Genomic DNA, 23,837 nt, shown 5'->3' on the forward strand with positions numbered 1-23,837 from the left:
AAGGGTTAGTTCACCCAAAAAATTTAAATGTTGTCATTTACTCACCCTCAAGTTGTTCCAAACCTGTATGAATTTCTTTTTTCTGTTGAACACAAATGAAGATGTTTTGAAAAATAGTAATAACCAAACAGATCTGGGGCACCATTGACTTTCATTGTATTATTTTTTTCCTATGGAAGTCAGTGGTGCCTTAGATCTGTTTGACAAGCATATTCAGAATGTGACCTCTGCATTTAACCCATCCCAGTGAATAGTGAACACACACCCGGAGCAGTTATGGTTAAGGTGTTTTGCTCAAGGACACCACAGTCACCTTGCCGGCCATGAGACTCAAACTGGCAACTCTCGGGTTACAAGCCCGACTCTCTAACCTCTAGGCTACAATTGTCATAAAGTCTTGTGGGTGAACTAAACCTTTAAGCTCCAAAAAAGACAAAAACACAGTAAAGTACCATTATTCATAAGCACAATACTTTGTCATATAATAGCTTTGTGTGACAAGATGATTAAAAGTTTTCTGTTAAAAAAACATTTTCCTCCACCAAAGCTTAAAGTCAAAAGTAAAATATTTTGACATTAGATTTAAAAGCAATTGTGGAGGGGAAGACGGTCAGTGAATAGGCCTACTACAAAAATGTTGGCCTGTTCCAAAATAATATGGTTTTAGAGGGCTTGGAAAAAATGCACTTGGACTGCTTTCATTGAATTTTTGTATTTTTTTACCATGTCCTGAATGTACATTTCGTCTATAATGTTTAATAAAAAACTGTACACTGTTAGACTTTTTATTGTATATATAACTGCCCCATTACAGTACCATAACTGTAAATGTTTTTCACAGTATGATGCCTTTACCGCAGTCCCATTTTACAGTATAATACCCTTACTGTAACCTAGTTTTAAAAAAATATTGCCTTAGAGGGGAATCAACCCCAGGTCACCCATGTCATAGGTCCATAACACTACCACGGTGCCACAGAGTCCCTTGATAAAAGTTACTGCTACACTCCCCAAGTAGCCTCATCTGTCACTCTCCCATTTTCTCTTTCTGGTCTCCTCCGACAAAACCTTGTGTTTCTTTTTCTTAGTTGCTGCTTCGACCATGACAAAAACAATAGTTGCTCTCTCACGTCTGAATTTGAGGAAGTGGAGGAAGTGACGCATGCCGTAAAGCACTCGAATTTTGTAGTTCTTTTTGTGCTCGGGTTACTACCCGAAACCCTTTTCAAGACTGTTAGCTTATACGAAAAGCAAAGCAGCTTGTTTTCATTTAAATTCAGCAAGAAACACTTCGAGGGGCAAAATCTTGATGCCACTGGTGTTTTAAAGTCTTGAGGTCAGAGTTCAAATCTGACGGTCAAGCATTTTTCCATAATCCCTTGTTTCTATCTACAATTCTCAATAAAGTATTTACACTGCTGAAAAACATGTCACATTTTGAAATTTGCTTTACTGCTAAAAGCATATAACAAATAAAATGTATTTCATTTCATAGATATATTTTTATATGCTTTTATAACACTATTTTATTCACCTACAGTAGCACTACTGCTGTTGTTTTACAGCAGTCTACTGCAAATTCAAAACATACAGTAAATCACTGTAAATTAAATGTTAATACCCATAATGCAATGCATATTACAGTAATGAACTGAAAAAGAAAATGTTGGTATTTTACTGGGCATTTTGTGGTAAGTAACTGTAGAAATTACAGTTAAGTCTAACAGTGTATAACTGTCCTAAACTGCCTTGTAAATACAAAACACAGTAAAGTACCATTATTCATAAGCACAATACTTTGTCAAATGATAGCTTTGTGTGACAAGTTGATGAAAAGTTATCTGGTAAAACACATTTTCCTCCACCAAAGCTTAAAGTCAAATGTAAAATATTTTGACATAGTTGTGGAGGGGAATTTTGGCCTGTTCCAAAATCATATGGTTTTAGAGGGCTTGGAATAAATGCACTTGAACTGCCTTCACTGTATTTTTTTTTACCACATCCTGAATGTACAATTCGTTGTGGTTTAATGAGAAAACCGTAAACAGTTTCATGGCAGTGAGTGTTAAAATGCCAAATAGATAAGTAGTATTTTTAAAGCACCCCGCCTACCATCTTTTCCTCTGCCAGTGTGTGACACTGTTATAGTCTGTGTCTTAGAGAGAGTGAACAATGGTTGTCTTTCTTTTTGTTTTATTTCAAAACCATCACTTTCATCGTCACATTACACAATGATTAATTCACATAAGAATGCAGGCATGCATACAATGCATGAAAATAAATGATAATGGGTGAATCTCACGGCAGCATGGTCCAGGTCACATTACAAAGACTAAAAGAAAGACATTCATTATATAAAAAATTAAACCCTGATATATAAATCTGATATATTGAAATTTATAAAACAGTTATAGTTCCAGTGCCAAATTCTGATTGGTCAACAGCTGTGTTATTATTCATGACTGCTGCATCCATTGTTTGAGCTATCATGTGAAATATCACTGTTCACATGAGGTCAAGGACTATTTTTCCAATGGAATGAAGAAGATTTGGTGATTTTACTTCATGAAAGTTGATGCATATTTTTTGCTTTTATATTTGTATTGTGTTTTATTAAAGCAATAAGATACTCGAGGCTGTGCTGTATCATGAATAAGTCAGATCCGAAGGGGTTGCATCGACCTAACAACAGCCTCTTGTACCTTACTGCTTATATTTTTATATATATCAGATTTTCTGTATGGGTTAGGATCTCTAAAAGACATTATTGCACTACTTGTTTGTGGCAGTAAATAAAATGATGTGTAGTAATCTCTGCATGAACATGTGCTATGGCAAAACTATAAGATACTGTTTTGATTCTTTTTGTGAAATGAAAGCTTTGCGCCTCCCGCAACCCTGCATTCTGACGCATTAAGTCTTTATCCTGATAGTATCGGTTCACATCGTGAATTTGGCATACTCGGGTCTTTTGAGATCAGAGCAGTCAAAGCTCTGAATCCGACTGTCTGTTCTTTCATTTAGACAGATATAGAGCCCTGCAGATAGAAAACTCAATTTTACAAGCCACATCTGTGCACCAAACATTGGAGATTTGCTAACTACTTTTGAAGGTTTAGCAAAAAAAAATGCACTGTAGCTATTTGAGGATATTGCCTTGAATGCTTTTGCAGTCCATTACATAAAGTACATCTGCTGAATGCAGATTGTGTTTTTGAACTCTTTATTTTGTAGAAATAATGTCAGGTATTTTTATAAGGAGATTTATGGCAACAGCTTAATGCTTTAACATGATCTCAATCATGCCTTCTTCGTTTATTAAAATCAAACGTGAATACAAAAACAAATTATTTTAATTAAAAGGCCCAACTTTACAACACAATGTGGTGCTTTTGTTGAATGCATGGTGATAGAGTTACGATACGTGGGTGAACATCTCCTGCTCTTTTGGTCAGTTTGTTTTTACCCCAAAGAATAGAGTTATGCACAGTAAGTGGGCACAACTTATCTCTTTAAATATAACACAGATGGGACCATGAGCAATCAGCACCCAATGTGTTTCCCATACATCCACACATGCAGGTCCCACCATGCATTTCTACATCCAAGGAGAAAATTATTACTATCTAAAGAAATGTGCTTCAACCTCAATGGTGTGATAAATCCATTCCTGCCTGGACACCATATGCTTTGTACTGATTAGATGAGAATACGAAGAATGCTAAGACTGGGAATGCTTACCCTGGAAAAGCTTACCCTCCCTCTCCCTACATTTAAGATATTTCAATAAGTAATATTCTGATGTTTATGGCTATGAAAAGTGTTGTAAAAATTGATTTTTATATTGAAATCTTATAACAGAAAGACGCTTTTATATAAATTTGGAGATAAAAACACAACAATATTAAATACTAACATTCCTGTTAGGGTACGATATTTCATTCTAACATTACGAAAAGACTTTTAATGTATGAGAAAAAACATTGTAACTAATATTTAACAAATGATCACTGGCACAATATTAGTACTAATTAGTAAATCATAAATATAACTAGTTTTAACAAACATGCCTTACTTAAAACATTACTTGTGTGCATTTTGAGTCAAAACCAAGAGCATTTATGTATTTTAAGATATTTACATTTTTTAAAGATATTTTATTTTAGTCTAGGACTAGTCTAATATAATATAATATAATATAATATAATATAATATAATATAATATAATATAATATAATATAATATAATATAATATAATATAATATAATATTATATTATATATACTGATTTTGTATATCAGCTACTAGAAAGGATGTTTCTCCAGGCGTCGTGACGTCACTTTTGGAGTCGGATATCCGCCATTACCGGAATTTCCCATATTTGGGCATTCTTAGTAGGAGCAATGGCAGCTTACATTCTGTGTGGATGGCTAGCTTAACGTTAAATGTGGACTGTTAACGATCGCATTTTAAACATTTCATCCTATTATTGACGGGCCTCCGAGACGATTCGTCGGTGTATTGGGAACGTGCCTTTTTAAAATGTTTAAAACCAAATGTTAGTGACTGAATAACTGCCACAAAACCGCAACCCCTTAGCACGGCTTTGCTAGCATCCTCGAGACGCCTCGCTTAATTGTCGCATTGTTTTTACTCGTAAACCCAGAAACGACCGGCATCAACCGTTATCTTCTCACGGCCAATTGCCCTCCATGCCCGAGCAAGGCCCGAGGATGAACAGCTTTTCTCTCGGCGAGTTGTGCTGGCTCTTCTGCTGCCCGCCCTGTCCGAGTCGCATCGCGGCCAAACTAGCGTTTCTGCCGCCAGAGCCCACGTACTCCATCCACACGGACACGAGCGGTGCTACCAGCTTGCACCTGACCGAGCGCGCCGACTGGCAGTACTCGCAGCGAGAGCTCGACGCCGTCGAGGTTCTCGTGACAAGAACCAGTCGCGGGAACCGAGTGGGCTGCATGTTTGTCCGATGTGCGCCCAATAGCCGCTACACGCTGCTGTTCTCGCACGGGAACGCCGTGGACCTGGGCCAGATGTGCAGCTTCTACATCGGCCTGGGATCCAGGATCAACTGCAACGTGTTCTCCTACGATTACTCGGGTTATGGGGTCAGTACCGGGAAACCGTCTGAGAAGAACCTATACGCTGATATTGAAGCGGCCTGGCAGGTGCTTAGGAACAAGTGAGTGTCTTTAAACAGGTGCATCTGTATTTGTATTTGGGCATGTCCAACCCCACTTGTTGTTCAAGTCATCCTCTTATGAAATCTGCATTTGTGGTCCATCCCATCCTGTCTGTGAAACTGCGCGGAAGCATTACTGTATAATTATTCACTGCATTATTTTTATACTGTTGATAAATCCTCATTTTAAAACCCCTGCAATGGATTGATGAGCTGGGTAATAATAATTATAAAATAATTAGTAGTTATCCAATAACGTTTATGAACCATGATGATTAGTCGTTGATGTTAGGGGGAGGGACATCATTATTTTAGAGAGAGTTTTATTGGTCAAATTTTGTTAACATCTCTGGTTGCAGTATTTTTGCATATTGTCTCAAAGCTAACAGTGTAATGGGGCGTACACACCAAACGCGAATTTAGCAATTTGCGTGGGCAGATTACAAAGATAATGCAAAGATGCCAATAGATGCGAACTTGCGTGGGGTGATGTGAATTACGCGAATTGGGCAGCGAGTTTGCAGCGAAAGCACACGCTATTTGCCTCAAACGCGTATTCGTGCAAGTTGAAAATATTCAACTTGAGAGAAAAAATGACACAAAGTTAAATCTAGGGCGTTGCATACTACATACACACAAAACGTGAAGCATTGCGTTCCTCGCTCTAGGTTACTCGCAGGATTTAAATTTGTGTCATGCAAATTTTTCGCTTAAGTTTACTATTTTCTAGGGCTGTCAAAAGATTAATTGCGATTAATCTCATCCAAAATAAAAGTTTGTGTTTACATAACATATGCGTGTGTACTGTGTATAATTATTCTTTTTATATATAAGAACACACACAGTCATGTGTATATATATTTATATATTTATATTTCTAAATGTATACATTTAAAAAGTATTAGTTTTTATATACATGAATATGTGTGTATTTATATTTACATACATAATATTTACACACAGTACACACAAATGTTATTTAAACACAAACTTTTATTTTGAATGCGATTAATCACCCAATTTGGTTCATTCACATCGCCCCGTGCGAGTTCGTGTCTATTTGTCTGTTTGCCATTTACTTTGTATGTCATCTACCCACGCAAATCGTTGAATTTACGTTTGGTGTGTACACCCCATAACAGAAAAGGCATCACTATGGCCCTGTTTATAGAGTGCCGCAGGACTTACGTATTTTTGTAGGCCAACCCGGAAACCCATTCATCCCCCCCCCATAGACTTTATGGATTATTAAATAACATAAGCTTTGCGTTAAACAAAAGTTTGACACTTACATGTTTTGTCCAACAATTTAGTATTCACAGACCAAACACATTCATAAAAGTTTTGATATACTGAACTATACTGTGTTTAATGTCATACCTGTTCTTGTTGTGTGTATTTTTGAATGGATGAAAATGAATGCGGCTGTTTTATGCAAATTGGTAACTTTTGAACCATAGCTGAGTTGAGGTTTTCATGGCTTTTTAAACAACCATCCTGTAGTTATGCAAATTGCACACCAAACAGCTCTAAACTCATTGGTTTTGAAGATTGCCATGGGCGCTAACTGTCTTTTTGAGTACACACTACTTAAACACGGTCAATCCAATTTAATTTCTGCATGTCTTGTCAGGTGCACTGACTGAACATGACTGAAAACAAGTCATTAGGAAATTAGGTATTTATATTAGAGCTGTAAAGATACTCTCATGCTCCTTGGCTTTATAGCGAATATTTTTGCGCCTGATTTTTCATTAATGTTTTACTGGCAGTTGGAATAAACATATTGAAATGGACTTGTTGCCACCAGTACATTGGCACAGCATTTATGCATTGGTACTAAAGAGCAGATAGACTTCTGACTTAACCCCAAATTCACTCTACATAATTGATAAAAACTTGATGTGAAAAAATGACAGCACTTCCTGAGGCCAACGTAAAGTAAAAACAGCACAGCAAGAACTACTTTTTATTAGTTTCAATATTAGCATTTACAGTAGAAATCTGATACAGCACTTTTTAAAATTGCTTACAACACAATACTGTCTCCTGTTGTTTCCACACAATACTAAAAATGAAATAAGAATTACTGGAAACTAGGGCTGGGCGATATGGCCAAAAAAATTATCAAGAAAATGTTTTCCATATCTGTCGATATCGATAATTATCATGATAAATAACAAATCTTTATTCCTGTCAAATTTAAAGGCAGATTTTTGCTCCTGAATGGAAATTGATAAAACCAGATCGTTAATAATGGTTTTAAACTACTTTTTATTCAGAACATGACAAAAACAAATACTAAAATCTTATTTTAATGTTCAGGCATCGGTATTAAATGTAAATATATTTGTTATGAAATCAACACATTTCTGACAGAAAGCAGCAGGCTACTGTCACTTTAAGACCCAAGACAGACTGCTTTAAGTTTCAATATACTGAGTAACATCCAGCTGTTTAAGAAAGAAAACTTAGTTCAGCGATCATGCGTGTTATAAATATACGAGCTATAGACGCTGATAAATGAATTTCCTGAATTTGTGAATGTCCTGTAAATATACTTTCAAAGCTGTGCGGACGTGCACGCGCGCAAGGCGGATGCTGAAAGAAAGTACAGCATACTGTACCTATTTTTTTTGCTGTGTTCCGGGCTTTGACGAACCCTGTTTGCGCGTCCAACATTACACAAAAGGAAAATGTTTTCACGCATTTGTATTCCGTGATTCCGTCCGTGTTATCCGCATCGCGAAAATCATAGGGCTCTACTTATAAATTAATAACTTGCCTCATCTTACTCTGCTACTTCAACTGACACTGTGACTGTAAACCAAGAGCACGTGCTGCATCTAGAAGTGCTTGCGTTGCACAACATTACGCACAGTGCGTAAACATAAGTCGTTATCGTTTATTGGAAAAATTTAAACCGCCAAAATTATCTTTATTGTATTATCGGCCAGGACTACATCAGGGCATAATAATCAATGTTATGATTGGTCAGGTCGCCTGTCAAACAAACTCCCTTGAATGGTCAATTGAGCATGCGAAGCTGGAAGATTTGGGGCTCTATCTTACACCCGGCTCAATGCAGCGCAATGCGCGCCGCAAGTGTCTTTTGCTAGTTTCCACCCTGCGCAATTATCATTCACGTTTAGCGCCACATTGTTTAAATAGCAAATGCATTTGCGTTCAATTTTGCGCCCATGGGCGTTCTGGTCTGAAAACTAGGTGTGTTCAGGCGCATTGTTGGCGCGTTGCTATTTTGAGGCAACTAAAATAGACTACGCCATTGACCAACAAAAACTTGATCTAAAGTCAATGGCGCAATGTGTTTTATGTTATTTAAAGAGCGCAGTAGTAATATGCGCCTATAACCGGAACGAAAATGCGGGTTTGCTTATCACATACATGAATGCGCAGCGGCACAAAAACGTTTTTAAATATAAAAAGATTAAAGGATTTATATGTAAAATATTATTATTGAGTCTCTTGGACATAAATGAGGACTAATATTGAGACGTTAGAAGGCACAAAGAGCTGCTTCACCTGCAGCCTGGTAAGTAAATAAATGCTTTGCCTTAAACATATGCATCTATTTTTGAATGTTTTTTTAATTGTTACCTCATGGATTTATTGTATATGATGACTCTGTACCTGTGGATATGGATGTAATGCTTAAAAAATCTCTTTGCTTAAAAAAACGCTGTCCAAGTGCTGAAACGTGCGGAGAGCCGTTTGTAAATTCTTTATCTCCTGTTTGTTACAAATAAAGTATTTTTAAAGTACAAACCTTTTCTTACATACTTGTAAATAATTTTTTGATGAAATGGATAGCCATACATTTAAAGCAATTAAAAGCCTGCTTTTTTATTTCCATGACTAAAAGAAAACGGGTTTTAAAGGTTTTAATAAAAAAAAATTTATACAAATGAAAAACAGCACAATTATTTAACATTAATCTTAAACTGGGGATCTTCTTCCTCCGCTTAGTTTTTCACTTTACAAAGTCCGTCATCTAAATAGGGATTAGACATAGTGCCAGCGCGGCTTATAAAGGGGATGAGAGCTGAGACTCTTATTGGTTTATTGCACGTTACGGCCAAAATACTCCCATTACTCATTAAAAAAATAGGACCAACCCTTTTTGACCATGCGCTCAGCGCACAAACCACTTTTCCCGTCGTTAAATTAGCAAAAGTGGATTCGGACATGCCCATTTAGACGTTGCGCTGTGATTACTCCGTACCATGCCCGGGCATGGTTTGGTTAAAGCTGTAGTCGGCAACTCTGGAGGATTGAGAATATTTCAAATGTTTACAAATTTTATGCCCTGCCACTCTACCACGAGCAACCTTCCATCGAGCTTGTCCTCGTAAGTGTAATACAATCAATGGTAGATAAGGCACAATAACCTGTCGATAAGAAATGTGACAAGTTCTGTATCCCGCTTGAACCATTTAAAATCTCATAGATCTCTCCACCTTTCGATATTGGTCCTAGTTTTATTAGTATCTATGCTCAAACGTGCACACACACAATCTATAAACACCATACCACCGTGGTGAATTGGTGCCTTACTAATGCGCTGGTGAAATACTGCCACTTTTACAGCCCTAGTTGTATGTAACCTATAAATCAAAGGGTTTAATTGTTCTGATCGTTGCAGGTGGCTTCTAAAGTCCTTTTTTGTTTCATTTCATTAGACAAACTAAAAGTTGACACACCGTCTCTTTTACTGATGTGGGTTTAAAGTTTAGCATAATTCTCTGAAGTTGAGCTCATATTTGCATTCAATGCAAAGGCAAAATCCTCTAAACTCATTTGAATAAATGAAAACTCATTAAACTAAGAACATGGCTCACAGTACATTTTAATGCTAATCTGTTTTAAGTATTACCATATCAGCACCTGGCACCTGTTTGCAGCCAATTGCTCCATCCAATAATTGGCAGTTTTATCCGGGTTGTTAGACGCAGTTTCTTTGCTCAAGTAAGAATAATGCACAAAGAATTTGACACTTTGCACTATTTACCTTTTCTGTAGTTGCTCTTAGGGTTTTTTTGGGGGGGGGGCATTGTGCATAAGTCTTTTTCTGTGCATGAAAGTTAGCGCATTTAAAACAATATTGAGAATTACTTGGATAATCCAGAGAAAAATCTTTTATGTCTGTCTGCAGTAAAACATTTGTAATGATTTTGTTGGGAGCATTTACATTTTTAGTAAGTAAGTTAGCAAGCATGTTTGAGCAGTTCAAGACAATTGAAGTCCTTTTATTCTTTATGTACTATAGGGTATAGTAATAGCTGAAAGGTAGGAACTCATATTGCTTGCTTCTGTAGCTTGTGAAATGTGTGTTTATTTAGTCAGCAGCACTTTTTTATTACAAGCCTCTCCGGGCTGTATGCACCTGCCTGAAACGGTCCAGGTGTGTCGGGTGTTTGAAAAATATGGGGGTTTACACAAGTAATAAATTAGCTTTACAGATTTTGCTGTCTTTGAACTTTACAGGCCCCATAAAATCAAAATTGGCCTTGTGTGGTTTGTGTCTTTTAGCTTTTAAGGGAATCTGTGTATTTGTGTACTTTTCCAAGCTGACTGAAGTACCTTAGACAATTATAAACTATGCTTTTAACGTGCCCTTTCTCTTCTGGGAAAAATATTTGACTCATCCTCTTATAGTGCCCAAATGTACTAGGTAAAAAAGCATCAAAGCCAGAACTGTGCTTAAAGCCATCAAGGTCACTAGTTTGGCCTTTAACCTTTTTATAAGAGCCTTTCGGAAATGAGATTAAATGATAATGGGTAAAATGACGATATTGCTATTGTGCTGCCTATTCATCTTTCCGACTACATAAATTATTTACGGTGCTATAGTCAAAATGTTTAGTTTTAAATCTGGTTGGAATTTCTGTATAACAAACTTTTGTTGAGCCATTAGTACCTGATTTTCTTATTTTTGTTACTCTTTGCCAACAAGTGTTGTAGTACTTATAAATTTGACTTTACTTTTGAGCCCTAAGGTTTGTCTTAAACAATTTGTCTACAATTGTGATTGGCTAATTTTTTTGTACCTTTATATAGTTCTTCACAGTAGCCATGTTTTCATCACCATAATTTTATGCGCATTTTGAAGTATTGCATCAAAAACGAGTGATAGAAACAACAAATTTAAAAAAATGTTTACACTCGCTTGAGGTGGTTTTTGATTTATGTGAAAGAGTCGATGTGAATATTGAGAGATGGAAACGCATTTGCCGAATTAATTCTGATATAGCAAAAATGAACTAATAAATTAATAACTTGCCCCATTGTGACTACATGTAGTCCTGTCTCCATTTTCCACGTGTTCTTGGTTTTGTTTACTTGGTTACCAATCCATCGTCATTCGCTTAAACAAATAGATGAAAACGCACCTAATTCATATTTCTTTGTTTTCTAATTTTGAAAAGCTTTGTTTCGTTTTTGGATTGAAACCCAGCTAGTGACTTTAATCGGGGTAGATCAGGTTTATGGAAGTTTTTTCTGCCAATTTTAAATGAATAAAATGCTAAAATAAAAATAAAATCGCAAATTATGTCCCAAAATTGATAATAAATCTAAAATAAAAAAATCAAACAATAAATTACATATTTTTTTCATTTTCAAGGTGATAATGCATCTTCCATGCCAAATTGAAAAATAAAATGCAATATTAAAATGTAAAAAGGCAAACGTGAATACATTTTTAAAAAGCATTTAAAAATGCTCACGCAATAATAGTGACAAAAATAAACCGCACCCACTGATTAACATAGAATTTGCATACAAGTTCTGCATACATATTAAATAAAAGAATATAAAATTAGAATTGAACTTTACATTTTAATTAGATTTTTTTGTCGCTTTTATTTTGTGAGCATTAATAAAATGCCTTTAAAAAAATTCACGTTTGCCTTTTAATTTTAATATTGGCAATTTTGCCTGGAGATTGTAATGATAATGAAATGTCAAATCATCAATTGCATTTTATTTTTCAATTTGGCAGGAACGATGCATTATCACCTTAAAAAATGAAATAATTTAGGTTTAATGTTTACATTTTTATTTTAGCATTTAATTTTCAATTTTGGGACACATTTTGCAATTTTATTTGTTATTTTATCATTTAATTAGTTCAAAATTGTCAGAAATTTTTTTCATACAGGTTATGAATATTACATATGTGTTGATGTTACTCAAAGTCATATAACACAATTACTCTTTTTGTTTGGCGGTATAGTTTCAGTAAATGGTCTGGGTGGGCTGGGGAGTGTGTATATGTAATACATTAAACTCTTATTTTTAAAGCCTGAAAAACATCTTGTTTTTTATACGGTAAGATTTGTCTTCTTGTAGCTATTTACAGCATCATTGTTTGCACTTCATGAGCCTTTATTGTTTGTGCGTTACATATGTTTCTCATTCAAGATTCTACCAGTTTATTGAATCATTTACGCATCAAGCAGAGAAGTGAGAAAGCGGCTAATAATTATGGCACCTTCACATCTGTTACCAGATTTATTCAGAATGTGAAGTTGTATAAGCAGAATAAACAAATTTGCTGTTATTGTTTTAAATGTTGTCCTTGGAATGAAAGGCACGACTTGTCGATCAAGCTTTTCCCGAAGCCATCCGCATATAAACAGTAATTTTCCCCATAATGATTCTATGTTGTTCATATCGAACCATTCAATCCATTCACAATGCCGTAATCTGAAAAATCAATTCTAGCTGTAAGGAATCATAAAAATAGCTTCGTAGCTAAGATGGTTTATTTTCAGAGTCAAAGTCAGGTTTATTTCAACTACACATACTGATGGCAATATTCCACATTTACGGCAGAGCCAAAACACACCACCTGGCTAAAAGTTTAAAACACCATTTTCAAGATCTTCACAGAAGTCGTCTTTGTCCTACACCATACAGTAACATCCTGCAGAATAATTAGTTTTTAACTTTGTTGCAGCAGCAGTACGGAAGGGTTATTTTTCCTTATTCCAGTTTGAGCACAAAGCCAAGTCTTTATAGAAACTGTTTACTCAGTCTGCTGTGACCTGCACAAAGCCCAGACCTGAACTTCATTGAATACATTTTGCATAAAGTGCCAAGATGACTGTGAGCAACACCCCATTGCCCAAAGTCAATGACTGACCTCGCCAATGCCCCCAAACCCATAATGTGCACTATTGGCATTTTTTATGCTAAACTTTCCCATTTATTATACATCTTTCATTCCCCACTTGCTTCTCCCCTCTTTAAATGTTGTTTCTCCTTCACTACCCCTGTGTTTTTCTTGCTTTAAATCCTGTTACTTGCAGAACTTCCTCTGTAATTACTTTGCTGTGTGCTGTAGACTCCTTAGATTGGCTCTCTTTAACCTTTCTCGACGCTGACAGTTCTAGCTTGAAAATCATCTGCATGAATGATCACCAGTGCACTCTTTCAAGCTTTGACAGGTTTTTACACTCTAACTCCGGGATATTTCGGACAACTTATCAATCAGTTTTTTTTAAATCTCTTTCTTAGCGGCCTTCTCTTTTATTAGGTCAATATTATGAAGTTAATATTATATCTATTACTAATGGCATCTGTTGGGGGTCACCACATGCTGTCTTTAGCTTACCAATGAAGCTATTTATATCTCCCTCATAGGCAGAAATATAAAAGAGAGCTCGATTTTAGTGTATTAGTTTTGAGTGTTTTCAAGAATATATGACTGCTTGCATGAGCATCACAATGTTACAAGTGTTGTGGGTTTGTCTGTGCGTTGTGATGTTGAGGAAGTTTAAAGCATTTTGCAAAGTGGTTTATTGGTATTCTGGATGGTAGCTTATATTTTATGTATTAAAAATGAATGGTATGTACACACCAAAATCAAATCAAATATGCACGTTACGATAGATTACTTGCAGGAATTTTTCACGTCACTCGTGCAAATAAAAAAAATGCTGTCCTCCATTTTCTCATACTATCGTAAGTTTCACTGCTGATTCACTTGCCCAACGGCAAGAATTGAATTTTTATTACTGAGTATTGCGCTTTTGCGCCTAATTCGGGTCATTAGCATTGCCCCTTTCCAGTTCGTGTCTTTGCATTGCTTTTGTATTTAATGTACTCGCCCCCAAATATTCAATTCGCTATTGGTGTGTACATAGCATAAGAGTTGTTCGTCATCAACTGTGTCTCCCCTTATGGCAAGCTCGCACAACAGGATTGGAAAACTTCCTGAATCACTGTGTTGCTCACAATGCACAACGAGTTTTTTTTTCCTCTGTCGTCATCTTGTCAAAGCTGCGCACAAATTACACAACACAATGCTGACAAAGGTGCACATACTTCAAGACACTCCATAAAGAGACGTTCCCGACCATCAGCGAAAATAAATTTTCTCGCATGTCGGTACGCGTCATGATAAAAATTAAAATATTTTTATTAAAAACACTCAAATAAATTTTATAGCAGAAAATGAACACTTATTAGATTGATTTATGAATTAAATGTTTTTTAACAGATACCTCAAACTGGAATAGCTGCATGATGAAGTGAAACTAAAGGGTTAATAAACACAAACTGAAGCAGATGTTGTAGAACGTCTGGTGAACGATGATAGATAGCGTGAAGATTGTGAAAACTGATTATTAATTACATTATCTTAAAGGAGTGGAACTACTGTAGCATGTAAATAATGCACATAAATAGCGTGAGCAAGAGCGCTCAACTATTATATCGAATCAACAGGCACGTGAAACCTTGCTAGCAGGTTGATCATTCTCCGAGATGTTTTATCAACTGGCTAGTTATCCTCCAGACAGTGACAGACCAAGTCTTTCTCTCATTTCGTATGCGTGGCACGGGTGCACGTTTGCGGTGTGAAGCGTGTCCGCGCTATTCCCCCGAGATGTATTATCAACTGTCTAGTTATCCTCCAGACAGTTACGGACCACATCTTTCTCTTATTTCGGCTGTATGGCACACGTGCCCGCTCGCGGTGTGAAGCGCATCCACACTATTCTCCGAGATGCACTTGATGGCCTTTTGAGCGAATATTATTATTACTCTTTTTTTTTTTTTTTTTTTTGAAGACCTAGTTAAGGTGGTAGCTTAGGCGGGCCACCCGAATTGCAAAGTGCTGCGGGAAACCCTGAATTTTCTCACATAAATTCTCATAAATTACAATGATCAGGCCATTACTTCATGAATGGACGACGATCCGTTTGCCCTTCAATTGGTCGACCTTTCTCCGTTTATAGATGGTTTTATCGGACGCACGCACGGTTACATGTATGGACAGAATGTTACTTCTGGTCTCTGTTTGTTTAATGGTCTGGCATGCTTTTATTTAAAGCAGTCAGATTTGAACAAAAAGGATAGTTTTTCCCCTGATATTTAAGGATAATTTTTTTTTGCTTCCCAAACACTAAAGAATCAATCAATACAATGTCATTTCATCTTATTACTAAATATTTTTTACTCCCTTGACTATTTTGTAAGTTACAGCAACTCATCACTACGTTTTAATTGTTAACTTATTTAACTTTTTAATAAGTTACAGCAACTCATTACTTTTCAAGATAAAAAATTGAAATGACTGTAGTGTGCTGAAACCACATCAGCCATGGCAGGTGGCACAGTGTTTGTGTTAATATTAATACAGGTAATTACATTACAATTAAAATAGCAGGTGTTACAAAACAGAGATTTGTTAGGTGTAGCAGATACAATGTTTTACAGCCTTGCACTTTGAGGCAGGTGCAGATCGGTCTCTGCTGCTAAAGTTGTTTACACATTTAATTCATGGGAGCAGCAGCGATTGTGAAGCTGGCTTTAGTAACGTTAATAAATCAATATTTTATATTAGTTGGAACTTTCCTTTCTGTAATTCATCCCAACTCCGTTTCCGTGGAGACACTGCTTCCTCGTTTGCCACCTCCTAATGTCTCCGTACCGGGTAGGTAGGTGCGTGCTGTGTTTATCCTCCCTAGCCTGTTAATCTTATATAGACTGACTTCACTTCTGCAGTTCTGATCCCCGTGAGGTCTGCTAGGGAATGGACAGCCGCTTTTAATCAGCGAGGGTTCACAGGTAGGATTCACGAGATGAGCTTTTGCCCAAGACTTGCATGCTCCATGGCTCACACTTTCCCCGTTTCAGATTAAGCTGCTTTTTCCTCCTCCTTTGTGCGCTGGACATGGGGCTCATTGGTACAGCAAAGCAGTAAATTCAACACGATGAGATAGGAGCAGTCTAGAGCCACCAGATTAAAAACTGCAGAAAGCTGACTCGAAGAATTGCGGTAGTATGATGGAAGATGCTAAGATTTCTGCCCAGCCGCAGGAAGCAGGATGGATGGCCTGTCGCTTTCACTTTGTTTTACACCAGCCCAGATAACGAAAAGGGGAGCCAGTTTAATCGACTCTTCGCTAAGGCCCGTCATTTGTGTTTGGTCATTTAACAGATGCTTTCATTCAACGCGACAAAATGCATCGAGGAGGACACTTACGGCAATGCCAAGCTTCAAGATTAACAGAGTACTGCAGCACAAAATACAGAAAAAATTGAAATAAACTTTATTGGAATGTGTTGGTAGTTGTGGTTAAGTTAACTGCATATGCAGGAGAGATTTCCATTTCTTAATGAACAAAATTGTGCTGTTTATTGAAATCAGATTTATTTTTAAGGCGTAAAGCGTTTCTGAAGGTTCAGGTTCATCTCATCTTCAGAGAGCCATTCAAAGGGTTAAGTTGAGATCAGGAAAGGATGCGAGTTGTCCTCCGCAGTGAAGCATGGACTAATTTTTAACTACTCGCAGATGATGACAAATATCTCGACCGCCTGCGGTTTGTATGACAGACATGGCAACCATAAAATCTTCATCCTCTTGCTACACATTTTTTCTTTTTACCACAATTCATCTCTCTCCTCTGATCCTTTTACATTCGTCTCCTTTTTTGTCCTCTCTGCCAGTTCAGCAATTATGCATTTTTTGTTCCCAGCTGCACCTGCAGGCTTGGGCAGGTGTCTTTCATATGCTGAAGTCAAAATGCACGCAAAACACTCCTCAACACCCGAGGTCAGAAAAACGCTTTCGACTGCGTCCCAATTCAAGCGTCATCCACAGATCTTTAAATGACTCACAGCCTTGTCACTATTTCTGACCGAACATCTTTTAATAACTGAACCGCTTGACTACATGCTTATAATTGAAGTTGGATGTTTCACTTTGTAGATTTTGTTGTAAATGATCAAAAGGGGAATTTTCATTTGTTCCTGTGAGCTTGTTAATGTATGAGGCTGTACATGATTATAGTACATCTTATTGTACGATTTAGTGCATAATTTTAATCCTTTTCAGCTTGTGTCACAAAACCCCTTTAGTTCTCCACGGTCTTTAAACGGGGTTCCCATAGGTCCTTGAAATCCTTGAAAGTTTGTGAATCTGGGGAAAAAATTCAAGGCCTTGGGAAGTTGTGAAAATATACATACATGGATACAGGTCATTGAAAGTGCTTGAATCTATTTTATGCAAGTTTTCTGAAAAAAAAAATCTGTATAATTCTCTGTGTAGTGTAGGATAATATCATACAAATTCTAGACTTTTTAAGCACACATACGTAACTGTTCGCTTTAAATGCTTATATCTTCTGTTTGTGAATGTTGATTCATACCAAAATTCTTTTTTTTGTGTTTGACACATGAAAACGTCTCGGGTTACGTATGTAACTGTTGTTCCCTGAGAAGGGAATGAGACGCTGCGTCTCCCTTGCCATACTTCCTGCATCCCTGTAACGCCGTCTTTGGCAATATTTCAGATAGCGATATACTTCCTGGCTCCCGCGTCACCCTGTATTTGTCATTAAGCCTCACCATTGGTTGAATTTGATATACACATTCAGACGCACTTACCCCTGGAGGCGTCCCCAAAGTGTCACCGCAGTGACGCAGCGTGAGTTCCCTCGAAAGTGAACAGTAACAATGTATCTCAAAAGGTAACACAAATGTAATATTGCGCTCACTTGAAATGTGTCCCCACATTTAGTCCTTGAATTTGAGGGGATTGTCCTTGAAAGGTCTTTGAATTTGAAGTTAACTAAGGTGTGGGAACCCTGTTTTAAAGTCAAAAGTCCTCTGTCATGTGTAAATTGTGAAAAACTGTTTGGAGAAGTTGTTTTAGGCTAAGACTCGTGTTGGTATGCCACATTGTGAGATCATCCTATCATCGGCCTGTGAGATTGCAGGACAGTAGTTTACCAATTTATTTGTTAATTTTTTTCTCATTTTTGACAAGGCACTTGATTGGTGGACAAAAAAGAAGCAACACTGTCATGTTCGCAGTCTTCTGATGCCATTAATCCAAGTGCCTCATTAAAGTCCAGGCGCTCTAAAATTTCCTGCGTGCCGTGGAGCGGGAACAACATACTCACTGGTTATAGAACGCTGTGTGCCTAACAACCTTTCAAGTGAAAGGAAATGACAGAGTTGTGCGTATTATATGCTCATGTGTGAGGACGAGTCCGAGTCATGCCTATTACAAGTTTAGGTGCTAGAATCCATGCCGTGCACTTGAAGGTCTGAGCAATAGTCCACGATGTGCACATTACTAGTCCCAGTGCATGCGACAAGGAATTAGCGCACGTGACAAGTGAAGCAGACAGACCCTTTCATGTGAGGAAAAACACGCAATGCGCATGTTAATGTAAAACTATGAATGATGATGATGATAATTATAGGCAACTATCGTTATGAAAGCCTGCTATCGGCCATATGTCTGACTATAGTCGATAGTATCGTCTAACAGCACAACCCTAGCCATTACCATCTAAGGTTGATCTCAATCTTACTAAAAAGTACTGTAAAAAAAATTCAACACTGCACGATTTGTTATTTCAACTAAAGGGTTCATTATAGTGGCGCGTATGTCTTACGGCTAAAATTAGAATTAATTTTATATGTATGCGTAACATGTAAACTAGGGATGCACCGATAGGTTTTTTTGGGCCGATTCCAATTTAAACAGACAACTTCTGGCCGATACCGATATTAAACACTTGTATACAATACTATACAGTTGGTCTATTAGCTAGTTTATTTCTGCATCTAATTATTTTTACTGAACATGGATTGGATCTAATTAACATTCAACTGACCAACATAATAAGAGAGGCACAAATTAAGCTAAAACAAATATAAGACGACAGCATGACAACCTTCAAAGGTGGTTTTTGCTATTCAGCATTTATTTTATTAACATCATCAACTCATTTTTTACATATAATGGATTTCTTTATGCAATTAATTAATAAACAATCGGTATCGGCCTTTCTCGTGCTATTGCCGATATGCTGATGGTTTCAAATTCATCAAAAATCGGCCGATAAATATCGGTGGCCGATACATCGGTGCATCACTAATGTAAACTACATGTAAACTATTTATTTTCATCTAGGATAAAGCAATTAGGTGTTAGATCAGGTCTCCACACCAGACAAAAAAGAATAAAAAAAAAATTATCCAGCCCCGAATGCCAGATCACGTCGGAAAATATAAATCTAGTTGTTTAAGAGCTTGATCGATCGTTGCTAGAGAACACAAGCAGGGCATGAGACGAAGGTTTTGATGATGAGTTTTATTGATGGACGGCTTCAGTTGCATGTCTCAATGTTCAAACCTTGTCTAACAAGCATGAATTCAACATGTACTGTTATATCAAAATTGCTTAATGGCAACATCCCACAAACCTTGAGCGTCCATTAACATTCTCTTTATCTCTGTTTACACACATACAGGACAGCTCATGAAACTTCACAAATGTGAGACTGAACAACAATGAAATCATGAAAGACATATAAAATATAGAAACATAATAAATACTATGAAATATAAAAATATAATAATGAATGAAAAAACATAATGAATAAATGAATAGACATAATGAATTAATGAATGAATAAATGAATAAACAATAATGTAATGATAAAAATGATAATGATTAAATTTATAATGATAAAATAATAACAAATAATCAAATAAACAATTATATGGATAACTAATGATTGTAAAATGATTATGTAAATAAATGATTAGTAATAAACTAACAAAACACAACAATAATAAAAACATTCTGCACGTGAGGATCTAAGGTAGTATCCTTCAAAGGTAAAACTTTGCTCTAGTATTTATTCTTTTTTACATCTGTTTACTGACTCCATCATTGTGAGAAGTAATCTTTTGAACCTGAACTAAGCTGGTTGTTGGCAAGTCACTCTTAAATGCACAGAAGGGTAGTTAAAGGATTTTCAAGTGCTTTAGAAGCAGTAAATTAAACCCAACCAAAACATTTACACATGGAGTTTCTTTTTAAAGAGGCATGTGAGGTCAGAGGACATCCTCTTAAAACAGGCATTCCTTACAGACGGGTTACAGCTGAGTATGTCACTCATTTTTACCAGACTTCTTATTTAGACGGGTTACATGGGTAAAAGGAGATCAGTTATTTAAGAAGTTAATTATAATTAGAAGTTAGTCATTTTTAAAATTGTGTAAAAAGGATCTTTGATGGTCACACAGCACACCATGTATTTTATTTTGTTACAGCGTATATTGTAGTGGCTCTGTTCCAAAAAATAATGAGGTGCCTTGCTGTGCACTGCCTACATTGTAAGGTGGCGTGCTGACTGAACTGGGACATTTAGATCGCTTTACGTCAGTGGTCTCCAAAATGGTGCACAGGTTGCCCGCACATAGTCTGTGAGTTGCCCGCCAAAGCACATTCTATTAATAGCCTCAATTTTAATATTTATTTATTACAAATTTTTTATATTAGCTTGGCTTCTTTTATGCATGTTTTCATTTAAAACAATAATAAAACATATTAACAAGTAAAATAAAATAAAGTAAAACAAAAAGGTTTCAGTAGACTATATCAAAAAGTATCCCTCCAGAATGTTTTATTCATTGTGGTCGCCCTTGCTCACAAAAAGGTTGGAGACGCCTGCTCTACGTAAAGAGCAATTTTTTGTATAACACAAATGTAGACAACTAAAGATTTGGACTCTCTATTGTTTCCAATTAGAGTTTATGCTTAGCATGTTAGTAAATTAAACCGTATAAGTAAGCAATAAGGTACGAGAGGCTGTGCTGTATCATGAATAAGGAACGGATGAAGGGCGTTGTTAGGCACGACGCGAAGCGGAGTGCCTGCAACCCCTTCAGCCGTTACTTATTCATGATACAGCACTTGCCTCGAGTACCTTATTGCTTTTATAAAACGGTTACCACACAATATTAAAGTAAAAAAAATATTAGTGCAACTTTCATGAAGTTAAATCAATAAAAGCATTCCTTCCGCTAGAAAAAATAGTCCCTGACTGCGAACAACAACATGAAAGCTCAAATAAAAACAACAAACTGTTCTCAGACTTTGTCTCATTATATGTTTATGTGTTGCTAAGGGTGTTGCTAAGGGCGCAGTGATAATAAATAGAACCGTTGGGTGAAGCGGTCATAGCAGTGTTTTATTGTGAATAAAGCACACCTATTGACCAATCAGAATCAAGGATTGGAACTAACCGTTTTATAATACTACATATAACACAGAAAAAACTCGGTTAAGTAGTGCAAGTTTAAAGCTGCAATCTGTAACTTTTGCCTTTCTATCGCCATCTCTGTTTGAAACTTAAAACTGCAGGTTACTTTACATTTATGTTTGTTGAAATAGCGCTGACGTTTTTCACAAATTCCGACCCAGTTAATTAACTTATATACCATTGTTATCATCTTAGGGTGCTTTCACACATTAGCCGTGTCACAATGACGAGTACTCTGCGCCCCCTCCCCTCTCTCATGTTGCGTGCAGCGCGCCTCTCGCGCATAAAATACAGTGAAAAGTATTTTAACTCTGCGTCCCTCCATTTACTTTTTTTTCCCGTAAACGTCAACAGTCACGGATGTTACTGACAGAGAAGACAGATGATTGAGTTTATCATGACTTAACGAAAGGTTAGCAGTAGTGTTTCCCACACATTCCCGTTCTCTTGTTGTGAGTCTGTGTGCAAGCAACAACACTGATGAGAAGAGCAACATCAGTACACCCTCAATGTAAATGTATGGTGATTTTGTAAGACGATATCCCGTTTTTAGCACCAGTTAAAGAGAAAGCTGATTGGATTAAACAAGGAGTTACTGGGTCGTGGGTCATTACTGGGTTGTGTTTAGTCACTATTTTATAGACAACAGACCAGATAATATGTAAAAATTGCATTCAGTTGTGGTAAAATGCAATATGATGTGACGGATCAAAGAGTAAAACATGATTCAATGACGTCACATATATGCTAATCGACGTGTGACGTCATCACCGCCACAGTCTTTCAAAATCCTGTAGGAAACCCTGTAAAAATATACTCGGGTACTTAATTGTGTATTTACTGATTACTGAATCGATATCGAAGCAAACAAATCCATATCAAATTGAAGCCTCAAGAATCGAATCGAATTGTGAAATTCCTACAATACCCAGTCCTAGTGTACGGTGCGGCGTTTCAAGTACAGTAAAAACAACATATATGAACACAAACCGCTCTAACTGAAAAATGATACAATGTAATTTGGTGCGCTCCGAGGCCGCTACCTTAAAGTGTACATGTAATTGTTCACATTTAAATGCAGCAGCTTAATCATAAACGGTTAATAATAGTTTCTAAAGCATATTAGGGCTGGGTATTGTTAAAAATTGTTAAGTTTCGATACCGGTTCCTAACAATACTTTTTTCGATACCATATGTTTTAAAATTCATTTAATCATTAACAAAAATACATTAAACACACAACTTTTATGTTTCACCATTAAAACTAATTCTGGTAAGACTTCTCACTCAGGGTAACATAATCAATAAAACTAGTTGTGCTTTTTGGATAGGGGTGCGCCAGCAGACACACTTATCAGTTTTTTTATGAAAATAAGGAAACAAAAATAAAGAAATTCAGAATATAATTAACACGGCTTTATTTTATGAAATGTAAAATGGTATTTAGCTTGGACTAACAGTAGTTAAATAAGTGCGTTCAATAAAGCTGCAACTTTGACAAAAAGTTAAAATATTTAAATGAGTTTTACTGGGAAGATTTGTATGCATGTGTTTTTTGTAAACAATACTCAACTTCATAATTATCAAAATATTAAATACATTTGGGATTTTTAAAATGAGTAGAAAATGTTTTCAATGTCATTTCACTCAAGTGACATTAGCAAACCAGGTAAGAGTAAAACAAGCAGAGACACAGGTTGCGCGCATGCTTTAAATTGAAACCCCTCGTCACGAAGCGCCGTTTTGGATGACGTGCCTTTCACGGAGACAACACGGCCATACTTGCGCTAATTCTATTGGTAAGACAACTGTCACAAAGACTTTCTGTATGTTTCTCATATTGCATCCTTTCTACTAGTGATGCACCGATGTATCGGCCGCCGATATTTATCGGCCGATTTTTGATGAATTTGAAACCATCGGCAATAGCACAAGAAAGGCCGATACCGATTGTTTATTAATTAACTGCATAAAGAAATCCATTATATGTAAAAAATGAGTTAATGTTGTTAATAAAATAAATGCTGAATAGCAAAAACCACA

At 36.5% G+C, this 23,837-nt stretch overlaps 1 protein-coding gene across 1 annotated transcript in view; it reads left to right on the forward strand.

The window, feature by feature from the left end:
• Positions 1 to 4,366: 4,366 nt before the first annotated feature.
• abhd17c (abhydrolase domain containing 17C, depalmitoylase) overlaps positions 4,367 to 23,837 on the forward strand; it is a 48,061-nt gene continuing 28,590 nt past the window's right edge. Inside the window, exon 1 of the mRNA XM_055179606.2 lies at positions 4,367 to 5,196. Coding sequence (XP_055035581.1) covers positions 4,712 to 5,196 — 485 coding nt within the window. The 5' untranslated portion in view covers positions 4,367 to 4,711. The remainder of the gene's footprint in view (positions 5,197 to 23,837) is intronic.

This window comes from Misgurnus anguillicaudatus, chromosome 21, assembly GCF_027580225.2.
Source record: "Misgurnus anguillicaudatus chromosome 21, ASM2758022v2, whole genome shotgun sequence".
NCBI classification, from domain to species: Eukaryota; Metazoa; Chordata; class Actinopteri; order Cypriniformes; family Cobitidae; genus Misgurnus; species Misgurnus anguillicaudatus.